This window comes from Oxyura jamaicensis, chromosome 2 (genome assembly GCF_011077185.1).
Source record: "Oxyura jamaicensis isolate SHBP4307 breed ruddy duck chromosome 2, BPBGC_Ojam_1.0, whole genome shotgun sequence".
Taxonomy (NCBI): Eukaryota; Metazoa; Chordata; class Aves; order Anseriformes; family Anatidae; genus Oxyura; species Oxyura jamaicensis.
In genome coordinates, this window is record NC_048894.1 from 61618077 (window position 1) to 61633289 (window position 15213).

General features: G+C 37.4%; 1 protein-coding gene across 8 annotated transcripts in view; it reads left to right on the top strand.

The window, feature by feature from the left end:
• Positions 1 to 16: 16 nt before the first annotated feature.
• The window catches only part of BBS9 (Bardet-Biedl syndrome 9), a 335690-nt gene continuing 320493 nt past the window's right edge, over positions 17 to 15213 (top strand). For all 8 annotated transcript variants that reach the window (XR_004748060.1, XM_035316948.1, XM_035316945.1 and 5 more), the window contains exons 1-5: positions 17 to 168; positions 1333 to 1447; positions 4197 to 4347; positions 5520 to 5584; positions 8247 to 8360. Coding sequence is in view for 7 of the 8 variants with exons in the window: in XM_035316948.1 (XP_035172839.1) it covers positions 1342 to 1447; positions 4197 to 4347; positions 5520 to 5584; positions 8247 to 8360 (436 nt within the window). In the remaining variant the exon portion in view is untranslated. The remainder of the gene's footprint in view (positions 169 to 1332; positions 1448 to 4196; positions 4348 to 5519; positions 5585 to 8246; positions 8361 to 15213) is intronic.

The window sequence follows — 15213 nt, forward strand, 5'->3', positions numbered from 1 at the left end:
CCCAGCCTCGCTTCCGCCGGCACCGAACTACATTTCCCAGCGCCGCCCGGGGCGGCGGTTGCCAAGGCGCCCTGGCAACGGCGCCTGAAATGGCGGCGGGGAAGGGACCGTAACGGTGTCGGCCTCCATCTCTCAGCCTCGGGCCGGGGTCATAGTGCCGACCCCCCGGTAAGGGTTACCTCTGGAGGGGGGAGGTGGGGGCTTGCGAGCTGTGGGTTTCTGAATGGAAACAGGGGAGTTGCGCTGTATTTGTTATCTCTCTTTGTCTACCCATTAAAGAAATCGGGGTTGGAGCCGCAAACGCCCGCGCTTGCTGCGCTTTGCGGGGCGTGTGGTAAAGTTGCGGGCTTTCAGTGCTTAAAGGGGGCGTATAAAAAGGATGGAGTACGGCTCTGTTGTTAGGAAGATAACGATAGGACAAGGGGGGATGGTTTTAAACCAAAAGAGGGCAGATTTAGATTAGACATTAGGAGGAAACTCTTCACTTAGAGGGTGGTGAGGCACTGGCACAACTTGCCCAGAGGAGCTGTGGATCCCCCAGCCCTGGAGGTGCTCAAGGCCAGGCTGGATGGGGCTTTGGGCAACCTGGTCTGGTGGGAAGTGTCTCTGCCCATGGCAGGGGGCTAGAGTTAGGTGATCTTTAAGGTCCCTTCCAGCCCGAGCCGTTCTGTGGTTCTGTGTTGCTGGAGGTGTAGCTGGCACAAAACCCGGGCAAGGAGCTGTGAGTTTTGAACTAGGGTAATGTTATTAGCGAGCTGCATGCGAAAGGATTAGTTGTGTTTGCTGGTTCTTAAAATAGCAGCAGGTAAGGAGTAGAAAAGCTGATTTGTGCCCTGTCTGGCCAAGTTCTTTGGTCATGTCATTAGGGCATCTTCAAGGCGATTAATTGGTAGAGGTTTTGATGCTGTTTATATCTTCATTCACTTTTCTAAAATAAACTTTTATGGAGGACCAACATCAAAATTATACTTTTGCTGTTTTTCCTTGGTAAGCCAGAGAACCTCAGCTCTGCGACTTTAAAAACTTTTAAATGACTGGTTTAGTGCTCCTTACAAAAGGCTTTTAACAGCTTTAAAAAATTGCAACTTTTTTGCTTTTTAAAAAAAATTTGTAATGCTAGTCCATCACAATTAGTTTGTGAATTCATGACAAGATTTTTTTTTTAAAGTACATGACCAGAAGCATCTGAAATTGACATGTATTCAGCTCCCACTAGAGCAATGTGGAACTAACAGATGAAATATACTTAGTTGTTACCAATGAAAAGTGTTGTTTATTTGAACTGACATATACGTTAGTATGGATTTTAACAACAGTTTGTTTCCTTTCCAGTGAAGAAGAATGTCCTTGTTTAAAGCTCGAGACTGGTGGTCCACAACACTTGGAGAAAAGGAAGAATTTGATCAAGGCTGTCTGTGTGTTGCTGATGTTGATAACAGTGGCCAAGGTAAAATCAGAATTAGTTTGCTGATGACTCCTAAGCTATGCAGCTGCAGGTTTACTTTTACCAAATCAATGTGTACTGAAAACTTGTTAGCTAGACTAGTTAGTTTGTCTGCTATTTTTAATGTGTCCTTGTAGAATTAATAACCACAGTGCCATTTGTCTGGTATATTTCTGGGTTTCTAAACATCTAAATTCTTTCTTGTGTTCAGTAGTAGTTTCTCTCACGTTTTCTTCTCTCAGTGGTAGATATCTTTAAAACAAAACATTTGAAATTTGTCATGGACACAACTACATCCGTCGTTAAAAGAACTTACGGGTGAAAGAGTTTTAAAAGGAGTGTGAGGATTAACAACCTAATAAGTTATTTAGAACCAGAAAACAGCCATCTGTATGTGGAAAATATGAGGACATTAAAATAAGTGACTCTGCATAAACCCTGCCTTTGTACATAGTCATTAATAATATGAAGGTGAAGTGTGGAACTGAAATGATGCCTCTCTTATGAGGGAATATTTACACCAGTCATGATCTTTGCTGTCAGGGAGAGTTCTTGTGTATATATTTAAATACTTGGGACTTTATATTTGAGACTGTTGTGCCTATCTCACATCTTTGTTTTTGCTTAGTAGAGGTTCTTGATTTTGATTTCACTGTTGCTAGACTTCTTTTCAGGAGGATTTTAACAAAGTTGAGTTACGTTACTGTTTTTACATTAACTTTTTCAAATGGAATTGAACTGAGGGTGTTACAGGTAGAATCTTTTCGTAATGGAAGAAATGTAACTGATATAAAAGCAGGGCTTAAATAGCATTGTGGGAGTAGCAGTCTTTTTATTAGTAACAATAAAATTGTGATAAATGACTGAGTCCCAAATAGGATTCTAATTAAAGTTTGTAATTTATTAAGTGAATAGAGGCAAGCAAACAGCACTGGGTGTTCTGGGAGTCTCTGCTCCACCAGGACGCACGCCTATTACATCAGGTGGCTGATTTTTAATGCTCCTAGACTAATATATATTCATCACTATTTCTAGAAAAGGCAGGGTTTTTATAATTAGTTCCTGGAATCCGAACCCTCTCTCGATGCATGCGTACCAGTCTCTGGTGGTCTTTCTGGGGGTCTCTTGTGCTGAAGGCTCGTAGTCTTCCTCCCAGGCTTTGTCCTTTGGTCGTCCTTCAACTCCCCCTTTCTCCTTATTTAGTGGATCTCTTTGCCAGATATCAGAGGCTTGGGCGGTGTCCCATGCAAAAGTCAACAGTTTCCTAACAAACAAACAAAAAACAAACAAACAAACAAAAAAACCACCTCCTTGGTCCTCTTATCTCCCAGACTAGAGTCTCAATGTTCGCCCCTCAAACCTTCTATTTACACAAATTGCTGGACCGTTCCTTTGCATGATACAAGAACTATGTACACTAATAACTCTGTTTTTCTTAAATAGGTTATATTTCATCATGCGGCCCTAGCTTTGTTCCATACTGACACGAATCAAATGAACACATTTCACGAAATGTTTATTTACTAAACTTCTAGTAAATTAGTAAATAAACACGAGTAACAAATTCATTTGTAGTAAACATTGTAACATTGCATTTTTTAAAACTAGGCTCCTTTTTGTCTGGAGTTCAGAACCAAAAGTGAATGCGGCTAGTTGCAGTAGCCAAACAATAGGGCAAAATATCCTTACTTAGATAAGAATTTTTAAGAAATTCTAAAATAGATTTAATGATACAGGTTGTACCATTCTTAATTTACTGCTCTTGGAATACTTGTTACAGAGCTGAGGAAAAGATGAGTGGAGGAAGTGGGCAATATTCTCTGAATAAGGGACTTGTGGGTGCAAGTGTTTTTTTTTTTTTTTTTTTTTTTGGTTGGAGAAGAGAGGACGCAGGCAACTGTTCTGAACTATTGACTTGGGGTCCTGTGGAACTATGCCAAACCTTTAGAGACCAGTGAGCTTGGTTTGGGAGTATTAGTCAATTGTCCTGACTTAAAGACAAATTCTACTGGATTTGGATTTGATCTTCATTGATAAAGTTGCCCTATATCTGAAGGAAATAAGTCCCAGCTACACCATTAGGTTGTTAGCAGTTATCATGGGAGGCAGTTTTTTTTTTTTTTTAATATTTTTTTTGTTGTTAGTCTTTTGGTTGTTAGCAAATGCATGCTTGTTTAAAAATACTGATCCTAGAATAAACCTAGTGTGACTATTGTACTTCACTTTTAGGTGGGCAAACTGTATCAAGTGCAGGTGGTCTCAAGGCCTTGCTTTCTTGTTTTGATCTGTTGACCTGATGTAGTAATTATCTGGATTTAGTTTGGAACTGCTGACATTTATACAAATCCAATCTTAAATTTTAGCAGTTCTGCTGCTGCGATATGTATAAACACAAATCCTAGTTGTTGAAGCTAAAAGTTTGAATTACTATCAAAAAACAGAAAGTGATGTTTTTCCTAACAAGTATGAACTTCAATTTAGAATTATAGAGTGGTAACAAAGGTCAGTGCTACCACCATTATGACTGGTATTTTGAACCTTTGCTGACAGGCTTACATTGGTGAGGAAAAAAACTCATTACTGTTAACCTAATTACTTATTGTTCTGTCTAGAAGACAGAACATAATCAATGTTAATTGAGTCATGGAAATGTTCTTTCATTGTAGGGTATTCTTTGAAGCACTTCTGCACTAAATCTAGTTCTATATGTGTTATTGTATTTTGTAATCTCATTTGGTTATTTTTTTTATAGATAAAATTATTGTGGGCAGTTATATGGGATATCTCCGAATCTTTCATCCACATCCTGTGAAACCTGGGGATGACGTGCAGGCTGAAGACCTGCTCTTGGAAGTGCAGTTACAAGAACCAATACTGCAGGTGGAAGTTGGAAAATTTGTTTCGTAAGTAAACAACAGCATGTGTTGCTGATCATTATTTAAAGCTTAGATGTGTTTTACTTTCTTTGTTTTGGGTGGTGGGGAGTGGCTTCAGTTTCCATATTGATTGATGCCTATTGATTACATGTATGAATACCATAGTACACATTTGGTCTACTTGTTGAACTATCTTAATATGAGAGATTTTTTTGCTTAATGTCTAACTGAAAGAAAATCTTCCAGGCACTTGTATTATTATTATTATTATTTTTGAAGTGCATAGAACAGGAAAAGAATACTTTTTTTTTTTTTTTTAGGTGTTAACAGAAAATTTCAGTAATTTCTCGTGTTTAAAGATGTAACATTGGCCAGTTTTGGGATGTTTGATAAAAGATTGAAGATCTTTAATGCTATGGAATTTAATGGAAATAAGTGTCCAGATAGAGGAGAAATACTTTGGCCCTAAGGAAAAGGCTCTATATTTAATTAGGTATAAGAGACTCTACATGGGAGAAAATATCATTCTAAACTATGAGTCAAGCCTGTACTTATCATGGGAAGAGTTTCTTGAATTTTTTTTCAAGACCAAAGACCATCTACCAAAAGACCTTTGTCTGTTGGAATTTGTTCTTTAAGTACTCATGGACTGGCCTTGTGCAGAAATGATAATGCTTTGACTTGTGGAGAGATCTAAAACTTTTCATTTTAGCACAAGAACCTTCTCAACAGAAAGTACTACTTAATTTTGGGGCAAGAAGAAGGTGAATAGTTTAATTGATTTAATTTTGCAAGTAGTACAAAACCGAATTTTAAAAACAATTTATGTGGCTGCTGAATAGTACTTGTCTGAAATAAAAAACTAAATGTATGGGAAGATCATTGAAGAGTTGAGAAGTTGAGAGAAAACAGCACCTTGTTTGGAATGATTTTCAAGCTAAACTGGGAAAATAGTTGACTTGCTTTTCATACTTAAATCTGAAAAAATGTTCTGTAAAGATTCATTTTAATTTTGAAAGTACTTTCAAATTTAGGAAGATTAGTTCTTGATTGTTCTATGTTCACATCTAATACTCTTAAACCTGGCCAACATCTGAAAGTAATGTTGACATTTTGACAGTGGTTTTGAATTTTATCTCATGTATTTTACTTGAAATTTATCTTAAAACAATTTTTTTTTTCCACTCCCTTTTTTACAGTGGTACTGAAGGACTTCATCTGGCTGTGTTGCATTGCCGAAAACTCTGTGTATATTCTGTTTCAGGTTAGTTTACAGATGCAAACTATCTCGTGATTTTAGGTTCATTCTAAAGTTGGATCAGGTTAAATGCTAAACTTGGAATATACACAGTGTTTGTTCATCATCCCTGAAGAGCTGCAGTCATCATGTTCTGGCACTCACTAATGTAAGAAAAAGAAATGTTAGTAATTATATCCAAATATCTCCCAGTGGCTAATGACCTGGTGATCTGCTTGGTGCTTGAGATACTGTAATGTGTGTCTGCAGTTGGCAGTGCTGGAGTCCTGCTTTTTTTCTTGTGTTATTCTACTTGCTCTCCCACAGGAAGATGGACTTGATCTGATAACAATGACTTCTCACAGAAGTCATGGCATTGCTTACAAACATTAGTCATGAGTCTTAGCTGGTGTGGTGTCTGCATATTATGAAGGATTTGTCTGAATGTGCATAGACATATGGTAAAATTTCTGCTGTGAATAACTAGTGCTTGTTACAGTTTTAGAAGTAACTGTTAGTGTTCAGCATGCTAATGGTCAACTCGTTGATTAATGACAGTTTACTTATCTTTTTAAGTATGAAAAAATCATTTATTTCTGAACTCAAAAATCTGAACTTCCTAGAAAGCCAGAAGGCTGGTAATGCAGCCCAGGTGAAGATAAGAGGTTAACATTGGTAAAAAGGTGAAATGACTATGGTTTTTCCTTAAATCCTCCTTTTTCCTATTGCCTTTGTCTGGAAATCTAAGTGCTATGTTCATGCAGTATATAAAGAGCCAAATCATAAAGTATTCTGTGCATTGAATTCCTTCTAGTACATGTGCAAAGAACAGATGTAAGAGTTCTACTGACTGTATCCTTGTCTTAAAAAATCAGTAGACAACTACATATTGTTCACGTCTGTGCAGTGACAGCTGGGGTTGCTTTCACTGTGAAAGCATAGTTTACTTCTAGGAGCAGCTTACTTCCTGTTCATAGCTCAGTGGGCTAGAATCTGAAAGGACAGCATGTCTTCATAACCTATCTGCCTTCTAGTTATCTTACGTGGAGACTACTGTAAAGTTGGTCTTTGTTGAGGGGTAATACTTTGGAGATACAATGCCACTTCCATGCTTGTGCTTCTCTGTAATGGTACTTAAGTTTTAGAGTTGTTGCCTACCAGTATAACTCTTATTAAAACAATTTAATGCTTTCCTTAACAGCATACAACAAATAGGTCAGTTTAGAACTTTCTAATTATAATTTGCTGTCTATCTGGTTTAAACACCAAAGTAATAAAGTTTTACATTCCCTTAATAGATACTTCATACTTACTGGTAAGCATTCATGCTGTGATAGTAACTTTATTATCAGAACTTTTCAAACTCTTGAACCAACTCCTTCAAAAACCCAAGATTGCTATTTCTTTATGCTTCCACAGCAAATTTCAGTGTCATAAAGTGGAATTTTACCTGTTTTATGCACATCACCATGTGTTTGTTATTCATAATAAAGCAAATCTATGCTGTTTCTCCTCCTGTATGAATGAAAACATCCTTCAAGACTAACTGAAGTATGCCCTGGATCTTGTATTACTGTTAGTATGCACAGACTGACTACCTTCTTGATTGTTTTTCCTCTGATATTGCGCTTTAGGTAGATACTCATCCAGCCAGGGCTTTCCTCTATGTCTGTTCCAATCTTCTCTTGAATGTGGGCCTACCTTCATGGTAACAACTTAAGAGCTGTAGTGGATTTTAGTTGGAGCAGTTGCCTAAAAGGTTAGCATGAGTTACAAATCTTTCATGGCATGTTGTTTAAGATGAGTGTTGAAGTAATCTTTTCATATCTAAAGTTGTGATAGGCTTAGCTTAGATGTCATTTGCTCAAGAAATCTTTTTTTTTTCTATGCTGATATAACTGTTCTCAAAGGTTTTTTTTTTTTTTTTTTCTTGCTGATATGATCCTTAAGTGTTACTCTATACAATGAAGAACTGAGTATTTTTCTTTGTGGGCAGGCATAAAAGATTCTTGATTATTAAAAAGTGAGCCTTAACTTCAGTTTCTTTAGAAAGGCTTCTTGAATTTCTGCTAGTTCTGTGAAGGGATCAGGAAACTAGTTTATGGAGATGCTTTTGAGAATGTGACATGTATGATAAAATTATTGCTGTTACTATATGTCTGTGTCTCTCTTTGCACTCTTAATCACTGCATTAAATTTCAGACTGAGTAAAGGCAAGTGATAAATGTACCATAAACATAGCTTTTCCAAAAACAAGCAAACAAAAACAAATTATAACTGGCTACAGCTCAATTTGAGGCAAAGACATTTACAATTCAGCCTGCTTTGTTGGATATAGTATATCCATTGAATAAAAGGGAGAATTTTAAGAATTCTCCCTTTTTGAGTAGACTTTTTCTGACCTTAAGATGTGCCTTTAAGATCATGAAGAAAACTATTGAACAATAAAACCGCAGCATCTTGCTAAATCTTTATACAATAGCTAGTATATTGGAACCTTAGCTGTGGTTCTGGCCTTTGAGAATTCTTTTTCTTTTAAGAAAACAGCAATTTCAGCCCTCATTTCTAAGTCATTAGGAGTAAGTTACAGCTTTTCAGGTTGCTCTTTAAACTGATACTCCTTCTTCCAAATTGCATGGATAAAGGATGTGAAATATATATATATATGTATATATATATTTTTTGGTAGGAACTCAAGGGAATGTGGAACATGGGAACCAGTATCAGATGAAACTGATGTATGAACATAATCTTCAGAGAACTGCTTGCAATATGACGTATGGACCATTTGGTGGTGTAAAAGGTAAGCTCCTTGTTGCATATTCTTTATAATTGTTTACCTGTGAATAGTTCAGCGTTAACTTAAATCTTGACAGGCTGCAGGCTACTCTTATCTAGAGGGGAGGCCATCTTTCTAAATGATAATATCTTTTATCTGATGTAGGGGAGTGGGGGGAGTTAAAATGAGGCAAAGAATATTAAACATGAATTAGTTGTTTTCTTACATCTTGAACAAGATATGAACTTATAAGGATAATACTGATTTTTTTAAAAAACAAAATATTTTAACATCCAAAGTAATTATTTTCTTCTGTGCTTTAATTCAGTTTTACTTTTCTGCAGCTTTCTAATCCCAGATGAAGGAATAAGTCAATACTTCCATTCTCTGAACCTAAACTACTGAGTCTCTTTAGAGATGCATTATACTGACTGAAAAAATAAACAAACTATGACTGGAAAAACATAACAGTGGAAAGTAATATTTATGGTGTATTTATAGTTTTGAATATGTTCAATAGATTTCAGTCTTTGAACTTCTGACACAATTATGAATGCTATTTTATATTCCAATCTAGAATCATATAGGTTTGCTCTATATGACAGCAATTTCTTCTTGGAAGACAAGCTTCCCTAGCAATAATAGGGGATAGTAGTTGTCTGCACAAGTAACGTGCCTAAGCTTTTCACAAAATAATGATCTGTTACTGAGGCAAAAAGTCTTCTTAGTGTGTATATATATGATACGTTCATATGACCCCACAGTTCTGGGGCTGTGATAATGCACTGTAAGATTATTACTAAAAGATTAACCCTAAACTCAGGCTTGTCTCTGGGCTTGAATTAAGCTAACTACAATTCATACTGATTGAAGAGGCTTTCACCTACTCATTTTGCACAAGCACCTTGGAGAAATGATTGACTCTTAAGTCATGTGGATGAAAAAGTGAGAAATGCTATGAATAGCTTGAGGGGGTGAGTGTATAGTTCATGGGTTATTTGTGCTAACTTTAAAAAGAAGATACAGAGCTTCCTAAAACTGAGAAGAGGTAGTGTGATTCCTGTCATGCTACAATGGGATTGCAGTAATGGATATATCCAGGCATCATAAGCTAAGAGTTTTTAGTGTGTCTGGAGTGGTGGAGGAATAAGACAAAATACCTTTTTACCACCATTCAGTTGTGCAGAATAAACTCTGGTTTTCTGTGACATGCGTGTTTACCATGGAGATTCTGGGTAGAGGTCTAACCACCAGCTCAGTCTTGATACTGGACGTATCTGTAAGATATCATCAAAACCTGTGTGGGATGCAAGTCACAAAATGAAGAGAACATCTTTGCAAGCTATAGAAAATTTACTTCAGAACCTATTTGGCTAGACAAACACTTCTCAACACCTAGGATGGTCAAATTATGAGCCAGTCCTGACAGCAGAAACAGCAAAGGGAACTCTGGTAAGTTCTGTTTCTCCTAATTCCTAGTAGTGCTTCTGTCACATCCTGTCAGACTGCTCTCCTTTTCCTTTCTTCCTCATGTTCCACTTTGTGATAGTATGTTGATTGCTGTGGGAAAAGAGTGGCCTCAAGTCTTATTTTGAGATTACAAGAATGTTAATAAACAATGACAGAAGAGATTTATAAATAATCCCCATTCCTATCATAAGATAAAGAAGTTTTTTATTTAAGACCTAAATATGCAAAAATTATAGTAGCCTGCTATTAGCAGCTTGATCATTCACTAAGGCAGGCATTGAAGCATCAGAGAAATAGGCAAAGTGGACACTGGAAAATCATCTGAATTTTGTGTGGCTTTTTTATGGCTTTTCTGAATTGAATATCCATCTTTGTATCTTTTCTGGAGTGTCTAACTAGATTTCTTGTCAAGGCTATACTTTTAGTCTCGTCCCTAGCCTTTTGCCATGATTTTTTTTTTTAAGTAAGTACCATCTTTAAGCTTCTCATTCTCTCCTTGAGGATTATGAATGACAATGTTGTGGATTTTTTTCCATCTTGCAAGACCAGTCAGAATTATCTGGAAAGAAGGTATAACAAGGCCTGTTAACTTTAGTAAACAGATACCTGTCCTGGTCTGGCCTGTTGTGCTATCTGTGTGTGTTTCTTTGGCAGATCTGTGCTGCAATTGAGAGCCAACTGCAGTCTGTGAATAAATATTTTATTTGACTATGTGACTTCCAGACTTCTAGAATCCTGGCCAGACATCTGCTAAGTCTCTCTCACCTTCAGTGGAGGTTAATTCATAATGGTGGAAGTGCTGTAAGTGTGCAGCAGTAAACTTGCTTTGCTAGTAGTCTGACCTCCACACCATACTCCAGAAGTGGACTAACAAAACACAGGGAGGGTTTTTATATTTATAGCCTTCTCTGTTACTGCTGTGACTAATATGTGTCTTTCTTATTGCTATATGCAAGCATCCTTGAAACAATGAGAAGGTGTAAGAGGCACTTTAGAGGTCATATTTACAGAGCTATTGGAGCAAAAACAGGAGAATGGCAGTTGAACAGGAGTACAAGGAAAGCATGCTGTGGGAGTGTCAGGGGAGGAAAGGGAATGTAAATCCTCCAGGAACATAATCTTTCATCTGAGGAAGCAAAGAAGAATGCTGCAGGAGTCAACAGGGCACTTGATATATGAAGTTGCTCAGTCTTAGATTTCTCTTGTTGAAGACAATGCTGGATTTTTTTGTTTCTTTTTATGAAGCTCCTAATCCTATACCTTTAGTAGTAAAGGAACTCATTCCTCTCAGGCATACCAGTTGATACCAGTAAAAGAAAAATAGAATTGAAGTTTTGTACATTGTTTATCCTGGTGTCCAAAGACATTTTGGGGGGGTTTCTGTCTTTCCTTGGGACTAGGAGTTCTTTGGGTTCTAGTTACTACTCTGTATTTCTTTTGCTCTTTCCTATTGAACTGCTTCCAAACAGTTGCCTGTCAGTTTAATGGAAACTGAAGAAAATGACCACTTCACTGCTTGCCCTTACCTCAAATAAAATACATCTTAGCATTCATATTTCTTCTGTAGTCACTTGTAATATGACTTCTACCCACATGCAGTTGGAGTTTGTGCTGTCTAGCAGGCCACTGTAGCTGTGGCCTTACCTGGGATGAGAAGTGTTCTGTTAGTCACTTGATGCTGTAAGGGTGCATAGTCAGTTTTGATATAAAGCCAGCACACAATTCCCATCTACTGTTCCAGAGCTAGCGCATCCATTTTTAACTTTGTGGTGGGTGGTTCATTTTCAGCTGCTTATTCCTTTGGAAATTCCTCCTGAAACTTTGGAGGAAGTTTCAATTTCCTTTGAGAAAGTAAACAGTGAAGGTAGGTGAGGTTTACCTATTCCTGACTTCTCTTCACTGCTTTATAAAGTTTTCTTTATAAAGAACCTGGAGGGGAAAGAGCTTGTGCATACTCTAGTCCTCAAGAACCTTCTCAGTTCCACCTACTCCATCCTGCACTGTAAAGATGCCATAAGACAAGCTGGTACACAAGTCTGAGAGAATGTGACTGCTGTGAAAACGAGGAAACAGTTATGTAACCAGGCATCAAGGTATGGAGAGGAACTCAGTTTCAATCCAGCAGTTTTTTGACTTTCTGAATTGCTGAAAATCCTGTAAGACCCTTACAAAAGCTGAAGAGGCAGAGATTTGTTCAGACCAAACTTGCAATTTTCATTATATTAGTATTTTTTCAGATTGTATTGGAGTGGAATCTGTTTTTCTAATTTACAATGCAGCTTATCTTCAAGAGAAACTGCCTGAAATCTCTCCTGAATGTTGGCTGACCTGGAGACCTATCAGAGGTTTTCAGAAACAACAGAATAGAGCTTTTAGAAACAAGTGCTCTGCTACTGTTTTATGGTTCAATTGGGTTATGAAGGTTCAACAGCTCTTCTTCATTTATATTTAAATGTGCACTTACATAAACCTCTCCCTGTGCCTACTCTACCCTCTGCAGCTTCATTAGGGAGGAGGATTTCTCACAGCTTTTGTTAATGTGGTAGCTGGAGAAGGGTGTCTCTGCAGTTGTTCGAAATGTTCAATAGAAATGTAGGGTCTAGGGTCCAGTCACTAGTTGTGTATAGCATATTTTCAGTCAGCTTTCTCCAGTGTAAGCTTTGCTCTCCTGTCCTTGCTAGTTTGCATCGATGTACTCATGCCCTTGTTAACAGACCGAATCATAACATAACCTGCTAGTCTATTTAGATGAGATGTGATGATGGAGATGTAAAACATACAAAGTAAACTGTTATTTCTTGACCGATTATTTTGGTCTCTTGTATTTATTAAGGAAGATAGTATTAGAGATTTCCTTGCTGAAGAGAGATCTGTGAGGTAAATAGAAACCTACTTAGTAGGCTAGCTCCTAGCAACTTCATTCATGGGAGCATTTTCAAATTATAAACTTGATGCTGTGAGCAGCTTCCGTATATACGGAACTAGCACAGTTATTTTTATTACAGGAACATATTGATGAAAATCAACAAATCCATTCACGTAGTCTGAGCATAGAAAGCTGAAATCTAAATAAAATAAATTATTAAAGCTATAAAATAAAGACAGACCAAAACTGAGAAAACTTGTCCACCTACTTGCCGAGAATGGGTGCTTTTGTTCTAAAAGTGCATGGAATGTGGTTAAGTCACCACTAGATGGTCCCCTCACTACATCGCTGTCTCTCTACAACTGCTTTTATACTTGAACTGATTCTACAGGTGTATTTACTGCAAGAGTTAATGAAAATACAATAGCACTTTCTGAAAACTTGATTAAAAAGTGTTTTATTGATTAAAATAAAATGTATTTTGTTGGTTGTAGCATTTTAGCAAAAAGGCAAAATGAACTTAATGGTTTTGTTGAAAGTGAAAGTCAAAGGGCCAGGGATGTGGGAAATGAAAACAAGAAATCTCTTGCATGTTTAACTAAACTTCTAAACAAAGCTAATAGAACAGCTTTAAAAAAGTGAATGGGGGGAAGAAACAACCTGCAAGGCCTGAAGTATAAATCAGGCTTGTTGTAGGTATAGTTAGTTGTCAGTCACTTCAAATGTGGAAAAACCTCTGGCAAAGGGAATAACTGTATTACAGAACTTCTGTGGTACTTTAGCTTTACTTTTGTGTCCTGATGTCTCTGAACACTGAAACTAAAATGAAAACACGAAAGCTATCCAGAAATGATGAAGGAAGGTCATCTAATTATATACTTAGAAAAAAAAAAAAAAATTGATCTTGAGCACAGGCTTTCAAAAATGGAACTTAATTTTTAATCCATTTACATTTATTATGTAGAATGTCTACATATATCAGGATTTCATAATTCTAATTTTTTTGTTGTCATCTTAGAGCTGTAAATTGAGTTTCTTTTGCAACACCATTATTCTAGCCTATGGATCCTTTTAGAAAGGATCAGAATAGTCTAGGTTGGAAGAGACCTCCAAGATCACTGAGTCCAACCTCTGACCTAACACTAACAAATCTTCCACTAAACCGTATCTCTAAGCTCTACATCTAAACGTCTTTTAAAGACCTCCAGGGATGGTGACTCAACCACGTCCCTGGGCAGCCTAGTCCAGTGACTAACAACCCTTTCAGTAAATAAGTCTTTCCTAATATTGGACCTAAATCTCCCCTGCCACAACTTTAGCCCATTCCCCCTTGCCCTGTCACCAGGCACGTGGGAGAAAGACCAACCCCCACCTCGCTACAGCCTCCCTTCAGGTACCTGTAGAGTGTGATAAGGTCGCCCCTGAGCCTCCTCTTCTCCAGGCTAAACAGTCCCAGCTCCCTCAGCCGCTCCTTGTAAGACTTGTTCTTCAGACCCTCCACCAGCTTCGTCGCCCTTCTCTGGACTCACTCAAGCACCTCCATGTCCTTCTTAAACAAAGATGATTCATGGTAAAATCATGGAAGTTAGTAGTGCTGAACACTGTGTTTTTTTTTTTTCAACCAAGTGAACTCTTAACCTAGCCACAAAATGTCACAGCCCTTAAGTAATTAACAGATTGTACACAGTCTGTGTTTTATTTCAAATGTAAAATTTCAAGAACTTAAGGTGACTCTACTGTAAGCTCTTTCTTGAAGATACTGAAAAAGTGGCGTACATTTCTGTGATTAGTAGAGGACTCCAGTCTACAGAAATCTTACTTTACTGCATGATTAAATAGGTTATATGTAGCCTGATCGTATGTAAAAATATCATGGAATTATGCCACCCCAGATTACTGTGTAACAATTCAACTTTCATTATATGAAGTGATATTTGCTGATAGAAAGCACTTTCCAAGATGATGTGAGCTGTTTTTATGTCTAGTGTGTCGTTCTGTGTCTTTACATTTGAATTGAGTATCTTATAACGTTATCAGTAAGTTTATACTGAAGAACCTGATCACTGTTTGCAATAGCAGGAGGTTGTTTTGCATAGTTCTGTCTTACATAAGTTCTGTCTTACATGTTTGGGAGAGAAGTGAGAAAACTTTAGAGCTTTTTAGGCATGTGTACAATCTTTGGTCACCCAAATGCAAAGCTCTGTCCTTATTACCCTGTCCACCAAAGATCTGAGTCGAAGAGTTTATCTACTGTGAGCAAGGATGTGCTTACACTTCTGTGGTTGCTCTGTGGTTTGGAGACACCCATGCAAGCTTTGAAACAGTGCACACGCTTAGATGAAGCATGAGGCTTGCTGGTTTACAACTTTTATACTGGAGAGTATCTATGAAATGTCTTCTGTAATATACTAAGATTTTTAAAGACAAGTAAATACAATAGCTTAAAATGTTTACTGGGCTGGTAATGCTAAATGTTCAAACTCTATATGGCTGAATTGAAAGTCATCGCTTCACCTGAAAGTATATGAATATTCATACTAA